Here is a 24,997-nt window from a genome sequence, read left to right on the forward strand (position 1 = left end):
CCATCCGACCCCGTTCCCCCATTCCCCCTGGTCCAGAATCTCCAAAGCGCACGCCTGATGGAGGTCTAACTTGGACAAAATGGTGTTTGCGAGCGAGGGTCTGTATTCATGTACTCTCAGACATCACGAATCCGGAATGCGCATCATCCAATGCACCAGCAACTCCCTCGCGGCCATGGCGTCCTCGTAGCTATCGTGGCCTTTTTGCGGACGGTGGCTCCGGGTCCGACTCTGGCTCTGGATTTGGCCTTGGGTTTGGGTTTGGGTTTGGCCACCGACCACTCCCGGCCGATCAAAGCTCAGGAGACGAGGACGCTTGACCTGCACGGCGATGCCCAGTCTCAGCCTACACAGGTTCTGCAGGCTGCGACCGCCCTCGGTCTTGACGCCCGTGTACCCCTCGAGGATGTGGGTGTCGATGACGAGCGGGTGGATCCAGCGCAGGGCCGTGAAGTCGTTGCAGCCGCCGTGCACGACGACGATGGTGTCGGGTCCGACTCTTCGGTGGTCTCCTCCTCCTCGGAAGAGGGCGTCGCGCGCGCGGTCGCGGCCACCCAGGATCGCCGTGCGCGTTCGCACGGCCTCGCGCATGTCCGCCGCGGTCACGCCAGAGAAGCGCGTGTTGTAGTGCGTCATGGCCACGGCGGGCGCGACGAGCTTGTCGATCAGCACGGCGCCGCTGAAGAAGTCTACCGCCGTCAACCGGATCAGCTCTGGGTGCCCTGTCGCGGCGACGCCCGTTTCGCAGTCGAGAGCGATCGCTTCTAGATGGCGAGGTTGGTTTGTTCTTTCTTGTTGTTGTTGTTGTCCTCGACCTTGCTTGTGGCCACGTCTTCGAGGTCCGCTAAGAGGAGAGCCATGGGTTCCATTTGCGCTGGCGCTGGCGCTGGCGTTGATGGCTGGATTCAGTTGCGCAGGATTCGGCGGTGTTGTATAGAACTGCCAGGACTTGTGGAGCAGGGGATCGTCTGGTTCGGGGAGAGTATGTTCAAGAGCTTCAATGCACCCCCCGGTTGTGACGTGTTGGCCGCAACATGTAAAAGCCTAAAAAACAAAGATTGTTGGTCAGAAGACATATGATGATATATGGATATGAGATAATTGGGTCGGTCTCGAGTTGTACCTTGTTCCTGACCACACCCGTGTGATATGTGCATGATGGGGGAGGGGATTTCTTCTTGGGTTTCGCCGTGGATATGTTCGGAGTCTCGTCCTCGTTTTCGTCCATGGCTTCTTCTTCTTCTTCTTCCTTGGTGTCGACATTGGCGGTTAGAGTCAGATCCAGATCCGTCTGTGTCTGTGTCTTCTTGTCCCCATTCACGACACCTGTGCTGGCTTTCGACTTTTGACGCTGTGGTTGACGACGTGGTGCTCGTTCTGTCCCAAGTTTCTCAAAGTCAGCCTATGCCCTCGAGACGTCCCGTCCTGCCTTTGGGACCCCCTTTGCGCGGCTCAAAAAGAACCTCCGCGTCTCCAATCTCCGACTTCTCAGACTCACTTCCACACCGCATGCATCTCGCCTTGGCCTCGATCTCAGCCGCACTGAGCGGTTTGGTCACGTAGCCCTCTCTTTCCAGCTCTTTCTGGCTGTGGCACAGTAGTCGGAGCTTCTCAAGGCAGGGCAGCGAGGGTGTGATCCGGGACCAAGCGATTTCGGAGGTGTTTGGCACTTTGGCCTCGTTCGCGGGCCATGGAGGAGGAGGAGGAGGAGCTGTCGGCGCAGTAGCCATGGGAAGCGTGGGCAAGGCTGATAAGTTCGCTTGACTTCTTTCTTTCTCTCTGAGTGACGAGGCTGGAGTATGGTGAGGGAGGAGGAAGAAGAATCAGATACAGAAGACGAAGCACAAGATCCGCTCACCTACAACTCACTCACTCACCCGCTCAGGATATGGAAAGGCGCGATCTGTTCCTCAGTTGTTATGTCTATATTTCTAACAACAGACTGGCGGTTGAAGAGAGAGGGGGGGGGAAAGGACACGACGATAAAACCACCAGTGCCAGCCAAGTGTCTGTGAGAGTGACAGTCTCAGCCCAAGAATGCTCTCTTCACTTCAACAGCAGTGAATAAGGCTGAGAAGCGACGAAGGTGGTAAGGCAGCATCAAGGTTGCCTTTTTCCACCCCCACTTGTTATCCTGCTGATGATGTGTCCATCTGCTGGGCTGGGGAGGGCATGTTCGAGTCCTGAATGGCTGTTGTCTGTTCGAGTCAATAGGGCAAGACGAATCAGGGCCTGGTCCGTGGTTACACAGTTTGGCAAAGTTGCAGTAGCCTCGATCCGGGACAAAATACTTATCACATGTGGGTTAATAGAGGAACATGGCGGCTGAAAGAAGTTGGTTAGAGTGTCTATCATGAGGCTGCTAGACAACGCCTCGCATTGACACGTTGGGTTTTGTCGTGAACTGTATTTGAATGCCTTTTTCTCATATAGCGTGTCATACAGCCTCGAAATATTACGGCATATCGTGTCCTTCTTCGTCAGTGTCAATGGGTTGTTGATGTACAACACGACGGCGTCACCCTGTCAAATCGATAATGTCCCTGCAGAGAATCAGGGAAACATCCTGCATCATCACTTGGGTCATTCTTCCCGTTATCCGTCAGCCATGTCCCGCTCACAACGCTTTGTTCCGATATTCATTTCAGCCCGTTCTTAGCCTTGAAAGCAGCAAGCAAGCCAGCCGTCGATGAGTCGTGGTCAGCTCCAGCGCCCTCAGTCTCAAGTTCCTTCTGGATCTTCTTTGCCAGGACCTTGCCCAACTCGACACCCCACTGGTCAAAGCTGTTAATGTTCCAGATCGCGCCCTCGGTGAAAACCATGTGCTCGTAGTAAGCAATCAAGGCACCGAGAGTACCAGGAGTGATCATCTCAGCGAGGATATTGGTAGTTGGACGGTTGCCAAGGAAGGTCTTGTGCGAAACCAACTCATCGGGAGCACCTTCGGCCTTGACCTGGTCGGGTGTCTTGCCAATCATCAAAGCCTCAGCCTGGGCCAGGAAGTTCGACGCCAGCATTCGCTGGTGGAGGCCTCCTTCCACTGGGTTGTGGGACCGGGCAGCAATGATGAAATCGGTGGGAATGAGTTTGGTGCCCTGGTGCAAAAGCTGGAAGAAGGAGTGCTGCGCATTCGTGGCTGGTTCGCCGAAAAAGATGGAGCCGGTTGTATACTTGACGTAGTCGCCACTCCGGGTGACAGCCTTGCCATTGGACTCCATGGTCAATTGTTGCAAATAGGCCGGGAAACGGTGCATGTACTGGTCAAACGGCGCGACCAGATGAGTCTGAGAGCCGAAGAAGTCGGAGTACCACACACTCAGGAGACCTGCAATCACAGGGATGTTTTCGTGCAGAGGCGCAGTCTTGAAATGCTGGTCCATGGCATGGGCGCCAGCGAGGAATTGGTGGAAGTTGTCGTAGCCAATGTAGATGCAGACGGACAGACCAATAGCAGACCAAACAGAGTATCTGCCACCAACCCAGCTCTCGAAACCGAACATGTTCTTGGTATCGATGCCGAATTTGCTGACCTCTTCAGCGTTGGTGGAGAGCGCCACGAAATGCTTAGCGATGTCGGACTCTTTTGCACTTTGCAAGAACCATTTCTTGGCTGTGTTGGCGTTGGTAGTGGTCTCCGCCGTCGTAAAGGTCTTGGAGGCGATGAGGAAAAGCGTGGTCTCAGGATCCGAGTCCCTGAGGGCCTCAGCAATGTGGGTGCCGTCGATATTGGAAACGAAGTGGAGTTTCATGTTCCTGTCTCCGTACGGTTTCAGGGCCTCTGAGACCATGACGGGGCCACTGGGAAAATGTCAATTCCGCACAGACAACCTGCCAGAGGGTGGACTAGAGACTTACAGATCAGAGCCACCAATACCGATATTGATGATGGTAGTGAGCTTCTTCCCGGTGTACCCAGTCCATGAGCCGCTGCGGATCTGCTCTGAAAACTCCTTCATATGGTCCAAGACAGAATTTGTCTCCTCGACGACGCTTTTTCCGTCCACTGCCATAGGCTGGTTGGAAACGTTTCGGAGGGCGACATGGTAAACAGCTCGCTTCTCGGTGAAGTTGATTTTCTCGCCAGCAAACATCTGGTCTCGCAATTCTTCAAGTTTGGCCTCCTTTGCAAGTTTTACAAGAAGATCCAGAGTCTCTTCGGTCAAGAAGTTCTTGGAGAAGTCAAAGAGCAACTCAGAATTGTCTGCGGAGTTCTTGAAGACTCGCTTAAACTTCTCGAAGCGTTGAGGATCTTTCTCAAATTGTTCCTTGAGGACGATGTTGCGGCCCACCGCATTGTGGTGGTCAACCAGCGCTTGCCATGCGGAGAGGTCGGTAGCCTGCGCGAAACCAGGCATTTTGGTAGTATAGGAGGAGAGTTGAGGGATTGCTTCTGTAGAGGGCTACTGTAAAGAGTCAGTCAATTGGCCCTGGAGCTGCGGGATGGTGAAAGAGAGCAATGACAAGAGCTTTGCTCTGATGCCAAAAAAAAAAAACCAAAGCAGAAGGTGAGCGATAGTAGCCGCGGGTCAGAGAAAGATGCTTTGTTCAGAGGGACTTACTCGGACACACAAGGCGAGGAATGGAAGCAGGAAAAGAGAAATCAATGAGCTGACTATGTAGTGTTGTGACTGAAGAGAAGTTCGACTCGAATTATCTGTACAGTTGGGAGATGTTTTGATGGAGGGGCACTTTGCAAGCAAAATGTTTCAAGCAGCCAACTATGATGCAAGTGTGCTTCAGTGGCTGGATGAGGATGAGCTGATCAAATGCTGCCCCGCCCGTCACCCACCCGTGCCCGCCTTGGTTACTTTGGTTCCCTTGCACTCCCTGCTGTTCCGTACTGCACCAAGTCCTTGTCCAAGTCCTTCTCTGCAGCTCGAGTGCGTGGCACCAATGGCCATGTCAGCAACAGACCGATGAATAAGCCTTAAACTCGCAATACCAAATTCAGGAAGCGCCCGCTACCAAATGGTGAGGTACGGGTTGGCTTTATCAACAAAATGGGGAGACAAATGCTGACATCAACCATATTCTATTATCCTTATGTTACTCCTATTCCTGCACCCTCCCATCGGCCACATAGAGTTGTTATCTAAACCAAGAGAGCAGCCATAAACACCAAGGAACCAAGTGCGAACAAAGATGTCGAAGATTGACCCTGTAGATCCGTGGCAGCGCCCGTGAATCCGTTGATAGGAGGGACAATGCTCTTCGTGGGCACCGTCGCGTTCATAGAGATGGAGACAGTAGCGGAACTGGTCGTGGATACATTTGTTACCGCGACGGTCGAAGTGGTCGTGTTCAAAGCCACCGTGGTGGAGTTACCAAACGGCGCCATTGTTGTGGTCAAGGGTAGACCAGTCGTAGCGCCACTGAGAGAGCAAACATCGGCAGAAGAGGACGTCATACTGACAGTCACGGTACTTGTGGTAGTCGAAGTGATGGTGGTGGTGTAACTCGTGGTCGATGTTGAGTCACTGGAGCTCGTCTCAGAGGAACTCGCAGGAGTCGTTGCAGCCGTGGTCGATGAGGTAGATACAATGTTCATCTTTGCACCGTGGTCTTTGTCGTCGTCATCGCAGTCTGCATCACGGAAGGAGCCGTGCTTGAGATCGCAACCTGTGCCCGTAGAAGAGCAGTTGGCGCTTGCAGGACAAGAATCTAGCTTGAGTTAGCATACACTATAACTCGTGCTAAGAGATGTGGACTTACATTTGTTTGAACAACAGACTTCGCCAGCAGATGGGTTATAGCAAGTATCCGGACCACATTGGACGTAATCAGCGCCACAACTAGCGCATCCGCCAGAATCTGAGGGCATGCAGGTGATACGACGAGGAAGGATCGGGCGGTCTCCGGCGTAGCTGGCAGAGCCTCGAGCGGCAATTGCCAAGCAGGCACCGACGATGAGAGGGATGGATGAGCGCATGTTTCGTTGAAGAGACCCGTCAAGTCGCTTGAGTTTCAGGAAAGTTAGGAGAGTGTCTCGGGCAACAACCACTGTCAATAAACAGGCGTAGAAACCAATGTCTCGGGGTCCAGGTCGTTGGGTGGAGAGGAAACAGGAGAAGTTGGGTAGAGTCTGGACATCTTAAGGCGGTTGCGGGAATAGCAAGAAGACATCTTTGTGCCGAAAATGGAAACCAAATAAAGAGCCATTGCAAGCTGGACCCTAGAAGCCGTTTCTAGATTGCATGGTAGTACAAACAAAGAACAGACTGGGGAAACAAAACCACGAATCTTGTCAATTTCCGATACTCAGACCATTTTGCAAGGAGCGAATCCAAGGATATCGCGAACGATTAAAACATTGAACAAATCTCCCGATGTCGTGTAACATCACTGGTAAGAGCAGACATAGGTCTACTAACTCGATACATGTAGACATGTGTTCTAGAAGCTGAGACTAACACGAGAGTCAAGGGGGCACCATGAACTCGCAGCACAAAGAAAGATCAATGCCAAGGAACAAGTGCACACTCTAGCTCCGAGATCATTGTCTGCTGAAATTAGAGGCAACGGCTGGCCTGTGTTTGCTTGCAGGCGAGTTGAGAACGGGTAAACATGGTCGGAGTAGAAGTTGAAGTTGGTTGAATATGGAGCAATGGAGGTAATTTTCGGGAGCGGACCTACCCAAACTGTGCAAATACGCCAAGAATTTCAGTTCTCCGCAAACGGTTTCGGCGGACAGGACAGAAATCAATGACGTCAACACATCACAATTCTGCATCCACTTTCCTCACTTTCCCATGTGCCGACATCTCAGTCTCCAGAGAAATTATGGGCCAGAAATCGCGATTATGTTATGGAAAACACGTACGGGAGGTGGATATGATAGTGGTTTATGAGATGCTATTCCCCATGGATTGGGAGGACGTGGTATGCATGCCATTCACAAAGGAGCTTTACAGTGATATAATCGCATGGATATAGCGAGTTCGATCAATAGGAATATGGTCGTCCGAGGGTTTCCTCCCAATCTGCTCGTCCTCACCCCTATAGATGTGGGCGTGGACACGGCTGAACATAGACGGGCCTACTGCTCGACGACTCTTCCACTTAACCCAATATTACGCACATGTCCCTGATGATCCCGTTTCGATTCGTGATTTTGCTTTTGTAAAATACAACTCCCAAGAAGAAGTGAGAAGGGAGTAACTTCAAAGGAAAAAGACGTCTCTGCAGAATTGTCTACTTGGACAACTTGTTCAGAGCGGCATAATCCCAATCCTCTTTGATCATATCCGCCGCCTTCTCCGCGAGCATGTAGACGCTGCTCGCGATATTGCCGCTGACATTGTTGGGGAAGACGCTCGCGTCGGCGACGCGCAGGTTCTGCACGCCTTTGACCCGGAGGCGCGAGTCGACCGTGTCGCCCATGGCGCACGAGCCGCAGCTGTGGTATTCGCCGAGGACGTATTCCCGGATGGCGGAGCGACGGGACTGGGCTGAGTCGAGGGGGAACCTGTCCGGCTCGGGAGCGATGCGGTGGGAGATTTTGTCCTTGAGGGGCGCGGACGAGGCTGTCTTGTCCACGAATTTCAGGCCTGCCGCCAGCACGGCAACGTCGGCTTCGTGGCCCAGGTAGTTGGGATTGATTTCGGGGGCGACGGCCGGGTCGGCGGATTTAATGTGGATGTAGCCCCGGGCGACGGGGTACTGCAGGCAAACGGCCAGGGTGACGCCGTCCTTGGCCCCTTCGGGTGGTGGAGGGAACAGGGTGCTCTGGTCACGGGGTCCTTCGGCGAGATTGCCCGTGACGGCAATGAAGACCAGTTGCAGGTTCGCCGACTTGTTGTTCTTGAGGTGCGAGATGACTTGGTCCCATTGTTTCCGCTGGAACGGCGTCGCCTTCGCCTTGGCGCTTTCGATCGATTTGACGACCTCCTCCAGCTCGCCGTCCTCCAGGAACAAAGCGCAGGGGAAGAAGCCCTGCGTGGATTGGATCGCGGTCAAGGGTCCTCCCTTTTCTTCAGCCAAAGCCTTTTGCGCCGCCTCCATGACTTCGGGCTTGTAGATCGAGTCACCGGACATTTGGCCATCGGCAAGTTGATAGACTGCAGCAGTAGCGACGTGGTCCTGGTAGTTTTCGCCGACAGAGGGCAGGTCGACCAGACATTGGACGCCAGCGGCTCTGAGAATATCCGGATTGCCAATGCCAGACATCTCAAGAATCTGAGGAGAGTTGATGGTTCCACCACAAACAATAACTTCTCGTTTGGCCTTGACGGTATGTCTCTGTCCACTGTGGACGAATTCCACACCAGTGGCTCTCTTATTCTCGAGGATAACTCGAGCCACAAGCGCCTCGGTTACGACCTTCAGGTTGGGTCGATGTTCGTTGGGCTGGAAGTATCCTCTAGCAGCGTAACTGCGCATCCCCTTGTTCGGTCCCGTGCGTGCCACCGCACCCAGGGTGTTGAAGAAGCCGATATGGTCTCCACTCCATGGATCGAGGGGCTTTTTGTCGAATCCAGTGACATGGTCTGCGGCCTTGATCACGTCGTCCTCAATGGGAAGCCTGAAGTCGTTGAAGCTAGTTCGCACAGGACCACTGGTGCCATGGTTCTCTCCAACGAACGGCATGGTAGAACGGTCAGTTATTCGTTCATCGACAGGCTCCAGAGTTTGGTGCTTCCGCATGTATTGTTTCATCTGAGCCGACGACCACGATGGGTCGTTCGCCAGTTCGGCCCAGTCATCGTAATCTTGGTCTGATCCGCGAACATACCTTTGTTGGTGTTAGGCGGCGGGGCTGTTCATCGCTAGAGCGTGAAACTCACATCATGTAGTTGATTGCGCTGGAACCACCTAGCGCTTTACCCCGAGGGACTTGATGGACTTTGTTCTTGTTGCCTGGCTGTCCAAGAGTTAGTCCAGGAGTATAGTATCAAGGGGTTTAGTCTTTACCTGAGGGATAGTTTCCCAAGCCCAATCGTACTCCTTGTTACCCAACATCTGTATGAACATGGCTGGAACATCAACGAGCGGGTCACCAAGGCGACTCTTCCCGGCTTCGATAACACCGACAGTGACATCTGGATTCTCTGTCAAGCGGGCAGCAACAACCAGTCCAGCTGTACCGCCACCACAGATGAGATAGTCGTACTCCCGCCCAACAAACTCATCGGCGGCAACGAGCGCCGACTTTTGTGTGCCATCTGCCCCATTGGTGGTTGCCATATTTCCGAAGTCAAATGTGACGCAATCTAGAATCTCTAGTCGAGCTGACCGATGTACGAAGTAGATGGGCGTAGTTGAGACTTTGGAAAGGCTTACTTGGGGACAGGGTTGAAGTAACAGCTATATATACCTACCTCCATCTTCCTCTTACCTAAGAATATGCAGATGTCTCGTGTTCAGCATGAGCGACGCTTCAAGCATTAGTCCAGAAGTATGTGGCATTGTAGATGCACTAAAGATACTTTGTGTCGGTGCCGGTCGATTTGCGCCCAGTGGCTGGGATCTTCGAGAAGCAAGATACCAAGAGAGGGCAGTGCTCGAACAATCTTGTCATCCTGGGCTGGGGGTGATTGTTTGTGATATTTCTGTCGCTCAGAATCGGCCAGTAATACCAGGAGGGGAAAGGCTTGGGATGTTGTCCTTGGTCTAGATTTCCTTAACCCCTGTCAGTCTCGGATGGTTCCGATTCTCCTCCCCAGTCAGCTGAACCGTCTCGTAGCACAACAGCTTTGCAAAGAGAAAGGAGAAGACATGCAACCAGATACGGAAGATGAGCGCCGCTGCCACTCACTGCAACTGTGCAGCAGGTGAAGCGGCGAAGCATTCTTCACAGGGGATCCTGTGTCGCGACTATCAGGCCAAACCTTGTCTCGTAATAGCTCGTCTCGGGCAAATGCGAGCAGGCCACCCTTTCTGGCATGAAGTATCTTGTGCCTCGGACGACATTATTGGTGGGTACTCGAAGTAACGGCCGCATTGCGTCGCCAAGATGTCTTCGTATCCCTCAGGCAAACTGCGGCCGCTGGCTGTGGGGGCGACATCATTTGCGGGGTCTAGTAGGTCCGCCTTATTATTGATTCTATTGTCTGCTGTTGCTCGCGCACCCGAAGCCGATTGGTTTGACTATACCGGTCAAGTGTTGGCCTTCTCTCGGTGTGCGTAAAGTCGAATGTACCTAGCGTTGTTGGACAAGGAGGGGCCTGGTCACTCGTACAAATTCTCAGTTATCGCAGTAATAACTCCTTGTTAATGGCACCACAATAGGATCCTGCCCCGTTCTCCTGATATCAGAAGAAATATTCCTGCGGTATTAATGCGGCTTTGGTCCACTCGCAGAGCGGAAAGCACAAGTTTGTGCACCTATTGATCACTTACCCAATCCCTAATAACCGCGACAGCAATCCCACCGACTTACCTTCTTGAGAGAGCACACAGTAGCAAATCTGTGGGCTATAGATCGGCAAATGTTGACAGGGACGGAACAAACCGATGTGAGATCCCAGGCTAATCTGATGTTTTCGGTAATTATATAATGCCCAACTTGGAATGTGGATCAAGCAGGGAGGAATGTAGTCAGGGGATGGCGACTAAGGGCGTTGAGGACCACGTGGAGCGCCTCGGGGCAGAAGGGGGAATTCCAAGAACCGCTCGTTGTACCTTCTTCAGTAGGTCATCACGTGCTGATAAGGGTACTGAGCGACTAGTTATCTAGCCAGTAAGATTAGCATATCACCCAGGGGAGCCGCCGTAGGCACCGAGGGGGTATGCCTCGTAGCTGAGTAACAACCTACAATGTTGAAGATTGAGGTCATGTTATCTTGGATTGAGCAATGGCCTTGATTAATGGCGCAATGTTAGAAGATTAGGTATCTTTCCTCGCTTGGGCGCTCTAGCAACTGAATCGTTCAGGAAACAGCAGGTGAGCCGAGAGTTTTTCGTACGAGAACTATGTATCGAGGTACGTTGGTACATGTTCTCTTCTTGGCTTAACATGCCATTCCAACCTCCTCTCAAAGACCAAGCAGGACTCAATTCAGTCAGGTGTCTACCATATTCCAAATTACGGCGCTGATCTGATCTGAAGTGCTGGGGTTTCCCTGTCCATCAACCCCTGCTTCCGAGGGTCAATCCTTCTGGTTTCTCCCTAGCTCAACCACTTCGTATGTGCCTGGACCCCAAACATTGTTATGCCGCTTACCTACCCATAGCATCCTCTTACTCGTATGCTCCTGTGTCGAGTCATCTGCTGAGTCCCGGCTCTTCGAACGTGGCGGCTTCTAGCGATCTGTCTCTGTGAGCCTGCATCTGAACAGTCATCCCGACGCCACTACTCTGTGTTACTCCATCAGTTGTCGATTGGCCAACAGCCTCGGGAAGAATGTACTGATCACCAGAAGTTGGCAGAGAAACCTGGCATCGTCGATCCGACTAGCTTTATGATAGAGTCCGAGGCTGCACAAGATGTCTTTGCCGTCGCAACAAGCTCTACCGGCGCATCTGTTCTCCGATCGTGAGATTCATGTGGTCATCTCCATTCTGTCAGGTCGTCACAAAGCAAAAGAATACTATGAAGAATCCATCAAGCCGTTACTCGACAGCTTTGGTGCTGTTTACTTTACGCACGAAACTAAGTCAACCAGGACTATCATCGAGTTGACCGAGAAACTTTTCATCGCGAATGCGCGACAAGGTGTCAAGCAGACCATCATCTTGCTGTCAGGAGATGGCGGCATTGTTGATATCGTCAACACTTTTACAAGTCTTCTAAACCGGCGGAATGACGACATTAGAGCCCCTTCAATATTCCTCAAGCCTGTCATTGTCCTGATACCCATGGGCACTGCAAATGCTTTGGCGTGGAGTTCTGGTGTTGCTCAAGACCCTATCAAGACTATGATGGAAGGAAGACCAAAATCTCTCCCGTCTTTTCAGGTGTGCTTCAGTCCCGGCTCACAGCTGGTCACCAATGAAGGCCAGGATCGGGAAGATTTGGGCCTTGGGGGCGAGGATGGGCCGATCATGTATGGCGCTGTGGTCTGTAGTTGGGGGCTACATGCCAGTCTTGTGGCAATGAGCGATACGATGGAGTATCGCAAGCACGGCCTAGCAAGATTCGGAATGGCAGCCGAACAGCTACTGAAAGAAGCTCACCTGTACAGAGGTAAGGTCAAATGGCGGAAAGCAGACGGCGAGTGGAGAGACCTGCCTGGACTCCAGCACTCCTACATCCTGGCTACGATGGTCTCCAACCTGGAGGAGCATTTTCGAATCTCGCCCGCCACTAAACCTCTTGACGGGAGTCTTCGGCTGCTCGCTATCGGTGCTGAGCCAGCCTCGGAGATCATGCGCATAATGCATCTAGCATACCAATCCGGGCAACACGTCACGGATTCAAAGGCTACGTATGAAGATATCGAAGGATTAAGGATAGAATTTGATGAAGAAGACGAACAGTGGAGGATGATTTGTATCGACGGGAAGATTGTCGCAGTCACCAAAGGCGGTTGGGTGGAAGTCACAAAGATCCCCGCTACAGGGATGGATGCGAGGAGGGTTGTAGAACTCGTGTGCTAGAGAATTCGAGGCGACTTCGAGATTGAATGAAACATATCATCTTCCTAGAGTTCGGAGCAATAGAGTGTGTTGGTAACATTGCGATAGCCTTTTGAGAAACGGAGTTCGGATGACACGTGAGTGCCATGTGAAGATGTGCTCACTATGCGCTTTACCTTTTTGGGCTCCCGCAAGCCGAGTATCCGCCTGCTGAGGTTCTAATTGATGTTGGGCTGTGCCTCGCATCGGCAGCCAGCAGTCAAGCAGGTTTCCCTCGTCAGCCGAAGCTCAAATAACCAACCAGGCCACAGTCAGTCATCAATTGCACTGCTCCGAAGAACAAATATCTTGCTCCTTCCAATCCATCCTCTCAACTGTCCAGTCGGAATACGGTGGCTGGAGCAAACAGCAGCAATGCCCGCCTAACCACTTCAGCTGAACCTGTGAGTGAGACGACTAGTCAGCGCCTTCATCAAACGCCGGTGAAATCGGTTTCTTGTATCGAACAGAGGCACATTCTGGGCGTCTACGAGTGTGACCCTTAACTCTCGAACAACGGAAGGATCCCAGAAGTTGGAACAATAGCCCTCTGCTGTCGCAAACATGCGTGGTTGGGGTATGTCAGGTCCTCTTCAGCTGTCGCGCCCGTAACCGCACTAACCGAAACTCTTCTCTTTCTAGGCCTCTTCTTCTTCCTCCTCTTCCTCCTTCTCATCTTCGCGGTCATCGGATGGGTGGCCTACACACAATACAGCGCCCGCAAACAAGGGCTCCCCGCCCCCTCCCTCAAATCATGGAAAACTTACATCCCGTTCCTCAAGCCTCAGGCCTCATCAAACTACCCTGCCCCTCGGCACGCGGGACCGCTGGAATGGGCCAGGGACCAATTTTCCAAGTTGACCAGAAGACGCACGGCCAGAGGGGCCTATGAAGAAGCCGGAAGTGGCGCCGATGGACTGGTGTCTGGAGGTCCCAGAGGTAGGGGAGGCAGAGGGATGGAAGATGATGCATGGGACACCAGAGTAGGAAACGAAGACCCCTACGGACCCGGAGTCGGTTATTCTGGATATGAAGAACAGGAACTGGGTTTGGCCCCAACGCCGGGACTGCAGAATGAACCCTATGGCAGCGGCTCCCGCGGAGGTTCAGGCGGAGACTACTTGGGCGCCAGAGGAAGCGCAGGGTATTCCGACCTTGATGTGAGTGGACGAGGTCGCCCAGGCAGTTCTTCCAGAGACAACCCCTTTGGCGATCAACACGAAGCGACGCCGCGGCTGAGGAGTGTGAGCCCCAGGCCGGAATCGGATGCAGCAGCCGCAAAGGGACATACAAAGGGGAACCAAAGCTTGGACACTCAAGGCAGCGGAGACGGAAACTCGAGTCCGATCAGCACGAGAAAAAGCGCCTTCCGAGAGGGGATATAAAGACGGCGACGAAGATTGAAACGTAACAACAAGGGACCACTGAGTCTCACGACGCACGGACGGGGCTTGTAATGAAAAGAACTCCACCAAAGCTAGACCATGCCAACTCATCTGAGGCAGGGCTTGCGAACTGTATGGTGTAGGAACAACACGAACATGGTCAAGGCATCCCTTTGCTACTTTTATGCGAGAGTGAGAGTGTGGAAAAGGGGGTTGGACTGTGTAATTTGGATATGCCCTTACTTCTTCTTTTTCTGCACTATCGCCTCGGGATGCTGGAAATGGGAATGGGAAATGCGGACAAAGTGTCCATGACATGACGGCTCAAAAAATTTCTCGGGAGTTGGATACTAACTAGTACTTACTTGGGAGAGTGAAATTCCTTGGAAACTTGTTTTCATAAAGCCACAGAGAAGGGGAAAATATACGATTAATGATTAAACACGAGTCCTGTATCCGCATATGTACCTCGCTTTATGCTTTATGCTTTTCGCTGTTCTGTGTCTAACAAAACTCTGGGGCCCCATGAATCTGTGCCTGAACATGAATCTGGTGTATGGATTCTTTTGGTTGCTCTGGTTCGGTGCCCATGGATTGAGACAGGCATGGGATTCGTAATATCATCGACCGTTTCTTCGTTCAGCGTGCGCATAACATCCAAGGCAAGGCTCTTTGCACTGTGAATCTATAGATCCACAACTCTGGGTTTATTCAATAGTCGGGTACTCGTCTGATATGCCAGGGCTCCGTTGACCATGTATCCTCCCTGGCGGGCGCCGCCCCAAAGCCTTGTCCACAGGAGGCCTCTCACATCTGCAGCAGTGCATTTGAAACCTTTTACCCATAACGGTAAATCCAGCAGCTCGGCAAAGGGCATGCGGTGACTCGCAGGTGTGTCTGCAGGCTTGTTATATGCTGCGGCCAGAAACTCTTCAAATGCCCGCTGGCTTTCGTCCCACCAGACGGGATCTACGCCGTGACCAGAATGGATATGTCCAAATGCATGTAGCGTTGGTTTAACGCGCCAGACTTCCTTCAACTCGAACTCGTCACCCAAGCCTCCACTGGTTGGTAGATCAAGGTGCCATTTGGGCGGGTTATGCGTGACCAGGACGTCCACATCTTCGGGGATGGTGCCGCTCCAAGCATCTTGACCTCTGCTGTATTGAAATGCAAATTCCTTACCTCCACATTGAGGTATCTGCGGAGCGCCGTAGACGTTCAATGAGCGAGCACCAGGAAAACGTAATGTGACCGATGAGTGCTGCAGGTAGTGAATCTTACCCCAGTCTAGCTGCCGGTAAGAACGGCTCTTGTCTTGAATACCACGGCTGCGCTCATCAAAATAGCTATCGTGGTTCCCCGCCACCACTACGATGTGACGAAATCCATCAGAGGAGCCGTGCCAGGGCTTTTGCAGTGTTTTTAACCAGTCTATTGTTTGCTGGATGGAGGAGAGCGAGCCGTTATTTGTAAGGTCACCGGAGTGGATTAGGAGGTCGCCCTTGGGGATGGCTGTGCGAGGGATTTGGCTGTGGGTGTCGGAGAGGCAAACGACGCGGATGGGGATTTTGTTCTTTGGCGTGATGTACGGGGGACCGCGAAGGTAGAGAAAGATGTGGTGGAAGAAGGTAAAGCAGGTGGTCAAAGGGTGGTATATGAGCTGGTAGAGCAGAGAGGGAGGTGCGTAGGGAGATTCTGGAGGCGAGAAGAGGTTCATCTTGTAAATAGCTGCCCTGCAAGGCGGGAAGCTCTTGAAAGAAGATGTGCACGAGCTGGGTCTTGTTTGACTAGGGTAGTCTCATTGAGAGAAATTGTGATCTCGCGCGTTAGCTCTTGCGTCCATGTTGTGCGTTTTCAGATTTCATAACCTCCTCAAGCCTAGTTTGAAGGACATCAAGTGAGGACCTGGAGACTCCCTTCACCGCATCTCTTAGTGTTGTCGTGACCCAGCGGCAGATTTGTGGAAATTCGGAGAGAGTGTAGGTGTTGAGTTTTCCCAATATGGCGCAGGTGGCTTGCCCAGGGAACGCAGCTCAATCATTGAAAACAAATAGCCAGTACATTAATCATGTCTGAGCTCGGAAAGACTGGAAGGGGAACATCCACTCGAATCCTGCTACTTAGTCATGGCATGAATCGCATTGAATTCTACAAAAGCTTCGATTGAGCAATACAGCACTGTACTCACCTTGCGCCTCTATTGTTTCCCCCTCCATCGCCCTCGATCGATATCAAAACGCAACAAACCCACCCAAAAACAAACCTCCCGAAGAGACCCCACCATTGCTGTTGCTCACCAGTGATTATCACATAAGTCTCCTGCTCTACAAGTGACGGGATCAATCGTCATTGGCAGGTCCCACGAAAGCTCGAATTGATATCACCATCGCCGCCATCTCCGGATCATACAGCAGTATCTGCCCAGCTCTTAGTCTGTCCCTTGCCCTCCGACTCAATTCGATCAAAATCCAACGGTTCTTGTCCTCCAAAGTACAGTCATTCCTGAATTTCCTTCGACTCCCGCCTCAAAGTTTCGACAACCTTTGAAAGGCGGGCAGAAATCAGTCACCCATCCATGTTTCTCGACCCTAAATTGTCGCCCCCGTCTTCGTTTTCAATGTCCTTTATCGAATAGCCGCCCAGCGCGTGGTTGGATGCCCTGTTGTTGAATCCGCGAATCAAATCCGCCAACCCGCAGCACGCAGTTCCCAGCGCACATTTCGTCTCATCGGTGCCTCTGCTCGACTCGATCCCAAGAGTGAGACCGCCGCAGCCGCAGCCGCGCACTTTTGAGTCTGCAGGAAAACGTGACAAGTCTAAGGGAAGACAAAACACACACGCAGATTTAGACATAACATCATTCCGCCAGCGCCGTCAGCACTCTCTTCTTACATGACAGGGCGTGGTCCGACCCCCCGAAGCGAACACTCGACCCCGGGCACTGAATAGCCTGAGATCCACCGCCATCTGGGAACAAACGTCCGGTCACTGCACGCCGCCGTAACATCTGCCACTGCCGCAGCGTCAATCCGCGGACGCTCGCAGATCCTGTCACGATCACACACCAGGCCGGCTCGGGCTTAACCCTTGTGGCCCAACTGCGCCCCAAAGAAGTCCATCCCCTTCTAATCTCGACTGCAACCTCGAAATATCTTCCACAATTCCTCCATTATCGGAAGCTGGCCCTGCAAAGGGACCAGGCTCTCAATATTCCAATAACCTGTTGGCCGCAAACGCTGCCGTCTTTGCCATGATGAATGGCACCGACCTCAAGAAAGCCGCCATCAGCCAGGCTAAGAAGGTCGCGACAACCGCCGCCCTGGCAGCAAACGGAAATGGGCAGAAGAAACGACGGAAAGGCGACAATCTGAAGCCCATCATCACAAGCGAGAACGCGAATGCGTCCAGTCTTCACGATAGCCCCACTCCAGGAGACCCAGAGTAAGTCACTTGGTCCAGTCACTCCTCATCATGTCACCTGCAATTCCTCGTCCACACACGCGCGCTTTTGTCATTTCTTTGCACATGATATCGTGATTGATCGCAGATGCAATGTCTCGTCCTTGTTTCGACTAAATCTGCCCTCAAACTGATCCGTCCTTCCTCAGCGCCATGGATTCGCCTCTGCCTCACGCGAAGGTCCCTGTAAATAACTCACATATTGACAGGTCCCCGTCCTCTTCCACCTCCGAAGACGACCCCGCCGAGACCACTGCGGACGAGGAAGACTCGGAGGATTATTGCAAGGGCGGATACCATCCCGTCCACGTTGGCGAAACATACAATAATGGCAAATATGTGGTAGTGCGGAAGTTGGGATGGGGTCACTTCTCCACTGTCTGGCTGTCAAGAGACACAACCACGGGCAAACACGTCGCACTCAAGGTAGTTCGGTCGGCCGCGCACTACACAGAAACTGCCATCGACGAGATCAAACTATTAAACAAGGTCGTCCAAGCGAACCCCAACCATCCTGGTCGAAAATATGTTGTCAGCCTTCTCGATTCCTTCGAACACAAAGGACCCAACGGTGTTCACGTTTGTATGGTCTTTGAGGTATTGGGAGAAAATCTGCTGGGCCTGATCAAGAGATGGAACCATCGAGGTATTCCGATGCCGTTGGTCAAACAGATCACCAAACAAGTCCTCTTGGGGCTGGACTACCTACATCGCGAGTGCGGCATCATTCACACCGATTTGAAGCCGGAAAATGTCTTGATTGAGATTGGCGATGTGGAACAAATTGTCAAAGCCTTTGTCAAAGACGAGAAAGAATCGACAAAAGACGACAACAGAAATGGACGGAGACGAAGACGAACGCTCATCACTGGAAGCCAGCCTCTCCCCAGTCCACTGAACGCCAGCTTCACGAATCTGGATAAACTTGGGAGCCACCACCCCCACCCACCGAGTAGTCTGAACCAAGTGATTAATGATTCGGTCTCAAACAAATCGACGGATGGCCTCTCCATGATAGAACAACTGAAGCTGAAGGCGAAGGAGAAGGAGAATAAGACAAGCGAGGAGCAGTCTGTTGGTGACAAGGGGAGAGAAGGGACGACGGACCCACTAGAAAAGGATCTGGCGGGAGTGTCTCTCGACAACAAGAAGTCATCAGATGTCGACAAGGTCTTGAAGGCGGCTAAGAACGAGAATGAGCCTCTGGGCGAGATTATCTCGGTCAAGATTGCAGATCTGGGAAATGCCTGCTGGGTCGGTCACCATTTCACAAACGACATTCAGACTCGTCAATATCGGTCGCCGGAGGTGATCCTAGGTGCCAAATGGGGCGCCAGCACCGATGTGTGGAGCATGGCATGCATGGTACGCTACAATCAGTGTCGTTTCCATTTTGCACACTAACAATGTCCAGGTATTTGAACTCATCACAGGCGATTACCTCTTCGACCCGCAATCTGGCACGAAATATGGCAAAGACGACGATCACATTGCGCAGATTATCGAACTGCTCGGCCCGTTTCCAAAATCGTTGTGCCTGTCAGGTAAATGGTCACAAGAGATCTTCAACCGTAAAGGCGAGCTGCGCAACATCCATCGACTACGGCATTGGGCCCTACCTGATGTGCTCCGGGAGAAATATCATTTCTCTGTTGAGGAGGCCAAGCGGATCAGCGATTTTTTGACGCCCATGCTCGAATTACCTCCCGAAGCCCGTGCAAACGCGGGTGGAATGTCCAATTCGGAATTTTTGAAAGGTGTCAAGGGCATGGAAAACATCAATGTCGATGTGCCTGTTGGGTCGAAAGGGGAAGGAATCGAAGGATGGGCGTGTGAGGTTAAAAAGCGGTGATCCGGGTGCGGGCTTGACAGCCATGTGCCAGGAGGGGATCAAGGCTTTAGGATTGCCTGGGTGGCAAATGATGTGATTTGTATCAGATTTTGGCAACGCACTCGGAGTGCGAGAGTGCTTTCTCCATCTGAAGGTGTCTTGTGAATGAATGCGTATGAATTGAGCACGATCGCTGGACCAAGAAATGAGGCGCAAATACAGGGTTTTTTTCACGTACAGAATAAATGACTTTTTTTGGCGGGCTGGATGGCTTGTCTGGCTTACTTTTTGACGACCTACACACAGTAACCAAGAGACTCGCTGTTAAACAAGCAAGGGGACATGATGAGGATGGGTTTCACTTTGTGAACTCGCACTGGGAGAAGAAACAGTTGCCAAGTTCTGGGGAACAGACGGACCGTCCCCTTCCTGCAGGACCCGAGATCTATCTGGGCACATGCGCATACATGTATATTATACAGTAGGTACGAGGTACTCATTCGAGTATCCCGCAGCACGTGTTACGTACCGAGGTACGAGGTGCTAAGTACTGTGTGATATACACTCGGATAGACAGACAGACCGATAGACACCCCTTCTCCGAATCCTTGCAGTTCCAGTCTAGATCCTTGGTAGACGAAAACCCATTTACCATATACATAATATTGCTATGAAGGTCCATAATGGGGAGCCAAATGTAGGGGAGGTGAGGCTGACCAATCACGATATGTCTCCAGGAGCCTCGTGTGTCAATATCAACTCCGATCTCGCTTGTTCGGGATTGTGTGAACTTGTGGTTTTCTCGTCCGTGTCAAGGTCACTTTCGCATTTCTTTCCGTTGGTCGTTGGTATCTAGGTACCTAGGTACAGGAAATCTATTTCTTCCATTTTATCCCAAATAGTTCTAGTAGAGTCTTTTTGTTCCTTCACATTCATTCCAAGGTTCCCGACCTGGTCAGATCATCTACATACTCTATACATGCGAGGGAGTGCCTCGGTAGACGTAATGTTACATGACAAATACTTCCGACCTACTCACCCAGAGGCATTTTTCCATCTCCCCAACCATCCCGTGATTCATTCGGATATCCCTTTTTTTGGTCCTTCCAAGTCGTTTCCATCCCTTTCCGCCCCTTTTCGTAGTAATTTATCCTTTCGGAATCAGTGGCGTCATATTGCATCGTTGTTCCTTCTTAACAAATACCAGGCCTGTGTGCCTGTGTGGTCAATATAGATACACTTGGCTATAGATCCCGCCCTGTGCCAATAAAGGTCGGTCTAAGAGGGTAACACCGCAGAAGAACGTGTGCTCTTCAGAGATGGAGAACGAGACACCGGCGACACCGATTCCACGGCCGGGCCGGGGCCAGAGCTGTCTTGCGGTTGTGCAGAGGCCTCGTCACTCGGGGGAGGCCGCCCGTTGACGCTCGACGAATTATGGCTCCAGCGAGAATTCCAGACAGGCATCGGAGGCATGAGTGCGGGTGAGAAGGGGAAGGGCGAGTCGGGAACATTAGATATGCTCTCGGACGGAGTGACGGACTTGCGAGGTCGGCGGGGAGAGCTAAAGGTCGATTCGAGCGGCGATGGGGCGGGGAAGTGCGGCGTTGACGGTATCGTTGGTGGTAGAGGGAATCCCATGCTGACCCTGCCGTCGACGCTGATGGGAGACGGCAAGTTGGGCACGGGGTTTACGGCGACGTGCACCTGGCTCGGCAGAGGCGGATGGTTGCGTGCAATAGGAGTCGGGGGATTGTTTGCGAGACCATTCGGATGGCTCAATCGAGCAATTGGATTGCGGAGCCCAGCGTGATCCTCCACGTGAAGATGGGACGCATGAGGTCCGAGACCGCTAGCGGTGTACGCAGGCGGGTGTGCTGTCTTGTCATGCATAGTTTGTGTTCGACTGAGAGTCCGAGCGAGTAACGGTGCCGGCGTGGCTGCTGTTGGATCGATGTGCAGAGACGAGGGCCGTGCGGCTTCTGTCCGCGTAGCATACGCCTCCGACATCTGCGGTGCCACTCCGGAAAGCCTTCCATCTTCTTCCTCTCCAGGTAATCTCCGACCTTTGCGTGCTCGAAAGACTGCCCATCTCGCCTTGAGCGGAGTGCAGTAGCGCATGAGAAGGTAGATGGCCGCGATCGCGACCACACCTGCCAACAGCGATGGGAGGATGATTGCCACTTTCGCAACAGGGTGGTCTTGAGCACGCACAGTCTCGGAGGCAGCAGCCGGGTTGACTGATGTTGTTGAGGGCAGTCCAGAGCTGGTATCCGGTAGAGGCACAGTGGAAGTTGGGATTGTGGTAAAGGAGCCGACAAGGTCCGAAGTAGATGAAAGAAGTCCTTGAGAGGTGATCGGAGCTATTTCTGTCGAGGTGGATGGAGATGATGAGGCGGATCTGGACGTAGTCACCTGGGCGACGCGCGGGACGCTGGATGTGCTCGACGTGCTTGATGGTCCAGTTATTGATGCCTGATCCTGGGCTGTTGTAGATGTGCGTGGGTCAAACGGGTTGAGCGGCTCGACATCATCCTCTTCGCCTGAGGTTTCGCTAGCGCCATCGTCCTCTGAATCGTCCTCATCACTAGACAATGGATCTTCAGGAGGAGGAGGGGGAGGATTGTCCCCAGGGAGATCTGACCAACTCGTGAGCGTCGACCTAGAAAGAAGTGATAGCGATGAGGACTGGATGCCCACTTACTTTGCCTCTCGACAAGTTTTAGGTTGTCCAAGCCTTGTAAGCCTTCGCTTCGTTCAGCCTTCAATGGAGCAATCCTGGATCTGTCAAAGCGTCTCTTGAGGGTGGTTGCAGGCATCTTTAATCACAGTCGTCCTTCCACCAACTTTTCGATTGTTAAATGACCAAGTCGAATATCACCAGACCAGCACGGGATGTGAAGAAACGGGAGACGACGAAAGGAATTGTTTGTCAGAGGAACCAGCCTCAACTTCGACCTAAGACCCAAGCGGGAACCAAGGAATTGTACTCGGCCAGCGGTATGAGAAGAGAAAGAAAGAAACGAGAAAAGGAAACCAAGAGATGTCAAGTCGTCTATGAAATCCCCCTGGTTTGTTTGTAGCTTACCGACTTGGCTGGAGGAACCCAAAGGACCCAGAGGTAGGGGACGCCCAGAGGGGCTGATGCAGATTGTGAGGCACCATGGTTCCCCATGTGGAATATCTATGTGTGCATACGAATCGATCGAGCCCCGTATCAACAAGAGGCTCGTGACAAGTCTCATGTTGGAGCGATAAAAGTCTTGTTCAGCGATCGACTGTTGCCAAGTGCCCACCTTATTCGAGACCACAGACACAGTAGGACAGGAGGACAGCGGTGAGTCTGGAGACGGCAACGGACTGGCTAGTGAGGCCTTGGCTCGCGGATCATGAGAGGGAGGAGAAGCAGGAGAAGTATCAGGGCGTGGCAGGCGTGGCAGGGTGAAGAAATGTGAAACGGTCAGGGTCAGAACATGGTGGAGGCGGTCAACTTGGCAACAGGAAAGGAAAGACGCAAGCTGTGGATAGCTGTGGATGAGGAGAAGCAACGGGAGTGATAGTAATATGAGTCGTAATAACAATCCATATCCTCGATGTTGTTTGGGGCGTGATCAGTGACGATGACAGTTGACAATAATGTTACCATGCAGGTAAGTGAGAAAGTGAGAAGTGAGTTATGGCCGCCAGTCTTCCCCTCTCCCACCAAACCCCCTAATCGCACCCCCAAAGAGTCCCTAGGCACCTCCAGTACCTAAACACCCACCTAAGGACCTCCCCAAGTACCTTCCTAGCTGACCACCCGCGCACCTAATAAGCAACTCGTACTGGCATATTTCTGGCAATATTTCCCCATTTAATTGGAGAGGCAGCCACCCGTGTCACCACAGTTAAACTCCCCCCAACGTCCTACGCACAAATCGGGCAACTTGGCTATTTTCATCCCTTGCGCCATCATCCCCCATTGGCGACATCGCCACTTGTGAGCCTCACTAACCTCAGCTAAACCCAATGCCCACCCATGTCACCTACTCAATATGTCCCTTGATGGACAGCTGGAGGTGCTGGAGGGGAAAAGATCCCCAATCATCAAAGGATCCATCATCTCCATGACAATATGTTTGCTCCCTCTTACCAGATTCTGCAGAGGCGGCGAGTCCCCGGCCGGCGTTGTACCCGGCAAGGCGGATTGACTGGAACGGGTCTCCAGTCCGACTCGGAGCCAGAGAGAGTTCTCGAATAAAAAAAGCTGATGGGTGTGACATTGTGATGATCTTGTTGCTGGGCCGTATCCAGAGAGAAAGAAAGAGAACAACCAGCTGTGTGATACATGGTGTACGGTACACGAAGACATGGAGTCAAAGAGCAGCAGAGATGATGGCCCCCAGCCTCAGTGCACGGGCACCTACGACGAGGAGGAGGAACAGAATCCCGACATGATCTACAACGGGCCTTTGACTCGAAGCGCTTTCCGGGCTTTGGTCCAAGACTTTAGTCCCATATGGTATGTCCTATGCATGTGGTTTCTTTGGCATATAGCCATGACCATAACCATAACCACAATCATAGACTCCCTCCTCATCCCATGGTGCTATGGAGAGATGCTAACAAAATCCACGGTAGGTTCACCTGGTGCATGAATGCCGGCGTCATCGCAACTCTCCTCCACCAGCTGCCATATCAGTTTCGGGGACTTCGTGTGCTCTCGACGATTGCATTCATGATCGACCTGATTCTTTACCTGATCTTTTCGGTCATTTACATTCTACACTTTGTCATGTACCGACAACGAGCGTACAAGGAGCTCATCGACAACACGTTAGAGCTGTGTCTGTTCCCTTGTTGGTCGATTGCTTTCATGACACTGGTGTCGTTTGTCACCCTCACCGTGAGCGAGGCACCCTGGGGAGGCCACCCCTTCACCGTCGTGGCCTCTGTCATGTGGTGGATCGCAGCGACGTGGAGCTTTGGCATGTTGCTGTTCGTCTTCTCCAACCTGATCCAGCAGCACACTATCTTCGACCGCCATCTTCCGACTCTCATCATCATCCCCGCCGTCGGAGTGGCTACGTTAGCAGCCGTTGGGGGCGTCTTCGCTTGCTTCGCCCACAATGTCTCTGCAGGACTCGCCGTCCCCATCATCATCATGTCCCTGTGCGCTGTCGGGGTAGGGATCTTCCTCGGCATGATCCTGTACACCTACCTCTTCCAACAGCTGCTGGCCAAAGGATGGCCTGCGCCCCCAATGACCGCCACCTTATTCATCCTCGTGGGACCCATGGGCCAGTCGGCCGCGGCCCTGCAACTGCTGGGCTCGGCGGCCAGCACCCACGGACTGTTTGGCGGGTACGACCGCGGGTTCTTCCTGACCGAGTCAGCGGCCGCATCGATGCAAGCGACCTGCATCTTCCTAGCACTGCTAATGACCGGCCTCGGCGCAGTGTGGCTAGGCTTCGCCCTCGTCGCCATGGCCCACCGCATCACGAACAGAGACCTCATCTGGGCACCGACCTGGAACGCCATCATCTTCCCCACGGGTACACTTACAACCGCGACCCTGCTGCTCGGCACCAACCTCGACTCGGCGTTTTTCAAGGTCGTTACTGTCATCCAGCTCATCTTCCTCATTTTGGTGTTCTTCATCAATGCTGCTTTTACATTGCTCAAGATTTGGAGGGGCGAACTCCTCATCGTGAGAGAAGATCCCCGCCTGAAACAGCAGGCGATGACGGGGGAGAAACCAAAAGCTACGTAATAGAGAACGAGA

The 24,997-nt window shown here is 52.6% G+C and overlaps 10 protein-coding genes across 10 annotated transcripts; 4 read left to right on the forward strand and 6 right to left on the reverse strand.

The window, feature by feature from the left end:
- Positions 1-123: 123 nt before the first annotated feature.
- Z517_00591 (uncharacterized protein) lies at positions 124-1,730 on the reverse strand (the record flags this gene model as incomplete). Its single annotated transcript, XM_013433555.1, has 3 exons — positions 124-1,044; positions 1,124-1,377; positions 1,499-1,730. The coding sequence occupies 3 exons, from the start codon at positions 1,728-1,730 to the stop codon at positions 124-126; spliced, it is 1,407 nt and encodes a 468-aa protein (XP_013289009.1).
- Positions 1,731-2,639: 909 nt separating this feature from the next.
- Z517_00592 (glucose-6-phosphate isomerase) lies at positions 2,640-4,355 on the reverse strand (the record flags this gene model as incomplete). Its single annotated transcript, XM_013433556.1, has 2 exons — positions 2,640-3,798; positions 3,856-4,355. The coding sequence occupies 2 exons, from the start codon at positions 4,353-4,355 to the stop codon at positions 2,640-2,642; spliced, it is 1,659 nt and encodes a 552-aa protein (XP_013289010.1).
- Positions 4,356-5,092: 737 nt separating this feature from the next.
- Positions 5,093-5,929, reverse strand: Z517_00593 (uncharacterized protein; the record flags this gene model as incomplete). Its single annotated transcript, XM_013433557.1, has 2 exons — positions 5,093-5,661; positions 5,713-5,929. The coding sequence occupies 2 exons, from the start codon at positions 5,927-5,929 to the stop codon at positions 5,093-5,095; spliced, it is 786 nt and encodes a 261-aa protein (XP_013289011.1).
- Positions 5,930-7,191: 1,262 nt separating this feature from the next.
- Positions 7,192-9,183, reverse strand: Z517_00594 (uncharacterized protein; the record flags this gene model as incomplete). The annotated part of the gene is made up of 3 exons (XM_013433558.1): positions 7,192-8,731; positions 8,784-8,860; positions 8,911-9,183. The coding sequence occupies 3 exons, from the start codon at positions 9,181-9,183 to the stop codon at positions 7,192-7,194; spliced, it is 1,890 nt and encodes a 629-aa protein (XP_013289012.1).
- Positions 9,184-11,424: 2,241 nt separating this feature from the next.
- Z517_00595 (uncharacterized protein) lies at positions 11,425-12,537 on the forward strand (the record flags this gene model as incomplete). The annotated part of the gene is made up of 1 exon (XM_013433559.1): positions 11,425-12,537. The coding sequence occupies one exon, from the start codon at positions 11,425-11,427 to the stop codon at positions 12,535-12,537; it is 1,113 nt and encodes a 370-aa protein (XP_013289013.1).
- Positions 12,538-13,119: 582 nt separating this feature from the next.
- Positions 13,120-13,940, forward strand: Z517_00596 (uncharacterized protein; the record flags this gene model as incomplete). Its single annotated transcript, XM_013433560.1, has 2 exons — positions 13,120-13,132; positions 13,198-13,940. 2 exons carry the CDS (start codon positions 13,120-13,122, stop codon positions 13,938-13,940), a joined length of 756 nt encoding a protein of 251 aa, XP_013289014.1.
- A 685-nt stretch (positions 13,941-14,625) lies between these two features.
- On the reverse strand, positions 14,626-15,660 carry Z517_00597 (uncharacterized protein; the record flags this gene model as incomplete). The annotated part of the gene is made up of 1 exon (XM_013433561.1): positions 14,626-15,660. The coding sequence occupies one exon, from the start codon at positions 15,658-15,660 to the stop codon at positions 14,626-14,628; it is 1,035 nt and encodes a 344-aa protein (XP_013289015.1).
- Positions 15,661-17,196: 1,536 nt separating this feature from the next.
- Z517_00598 (uncharacterized protein) lies at positions 17,197-19,254 on the forward strand (the record flags this gene model as incomplete). Its single annotated transcript, XM_013433562.1, has 3 exons — positions 17,197-17,384; positions 17,612-18,767; positions 18,817-19,254. 3 exons carry the CDS (start codon positions 17,197-17,199, stop codon positions 19,252-19,254), a joined length of 1,782 nt encoding a protein of 593 aa, XP_013289016.1.
- Positions 19,255-20,511: 1,257 nt separating this feature from the next.
- Positions 20,512-22,052, reverse strand: Z517_00599 (uncharacterized protein; the record flags this gene model as incomplete). Its single annotated transcript, XM_013433563.1, has 2 exons — positions 20,512-21,872; positions 21,938-22,052. 2 exons carry the CDS (start codon positions 22,050-22,052, stop codon positions 20,512-20,514), a joined length of 1,476 nt encoding a protein of 491 aa, XP_013289017.1.
- Positions 22,053-23,582: 1,530 nt separating this feature from the next.
- Z517_00600 (uncharacterized protein) lies at positions 23,583-24,985 on the forward strand (the record flags this gene model as incomplete). Its single annotated transcript, XM_013433564.1, has 2 exons — positions 23,583-23,734; positions 23,854-24,985. The coding sequence occupies 2 exons, from the start codon at positions 23,583-23,585 to the stop codon at positions 24,983-24,985; spliced, it is 1,284 nt and encodes a 427-aa protein (XP_013289018.1).
- Positions 24,986-24,997: the final 12 nt, after the last annotated feature.

Source organism: Fonsecaea pedrosoi (assembly GCF_000835455.1).
Source record: "Fonsecaea pedrosoi CBS 271.37 unplaced genomic scaffold supercont1.1, whole genome shotgun sequence".
Lineage (NCBI taxonomy): Eukaryota > Fungi > Ascomycota > Eurotiomycetes > Chaetothyriales > Herpotrichiellaceae > Fonsecaea > Fonsecaea pedrosoi.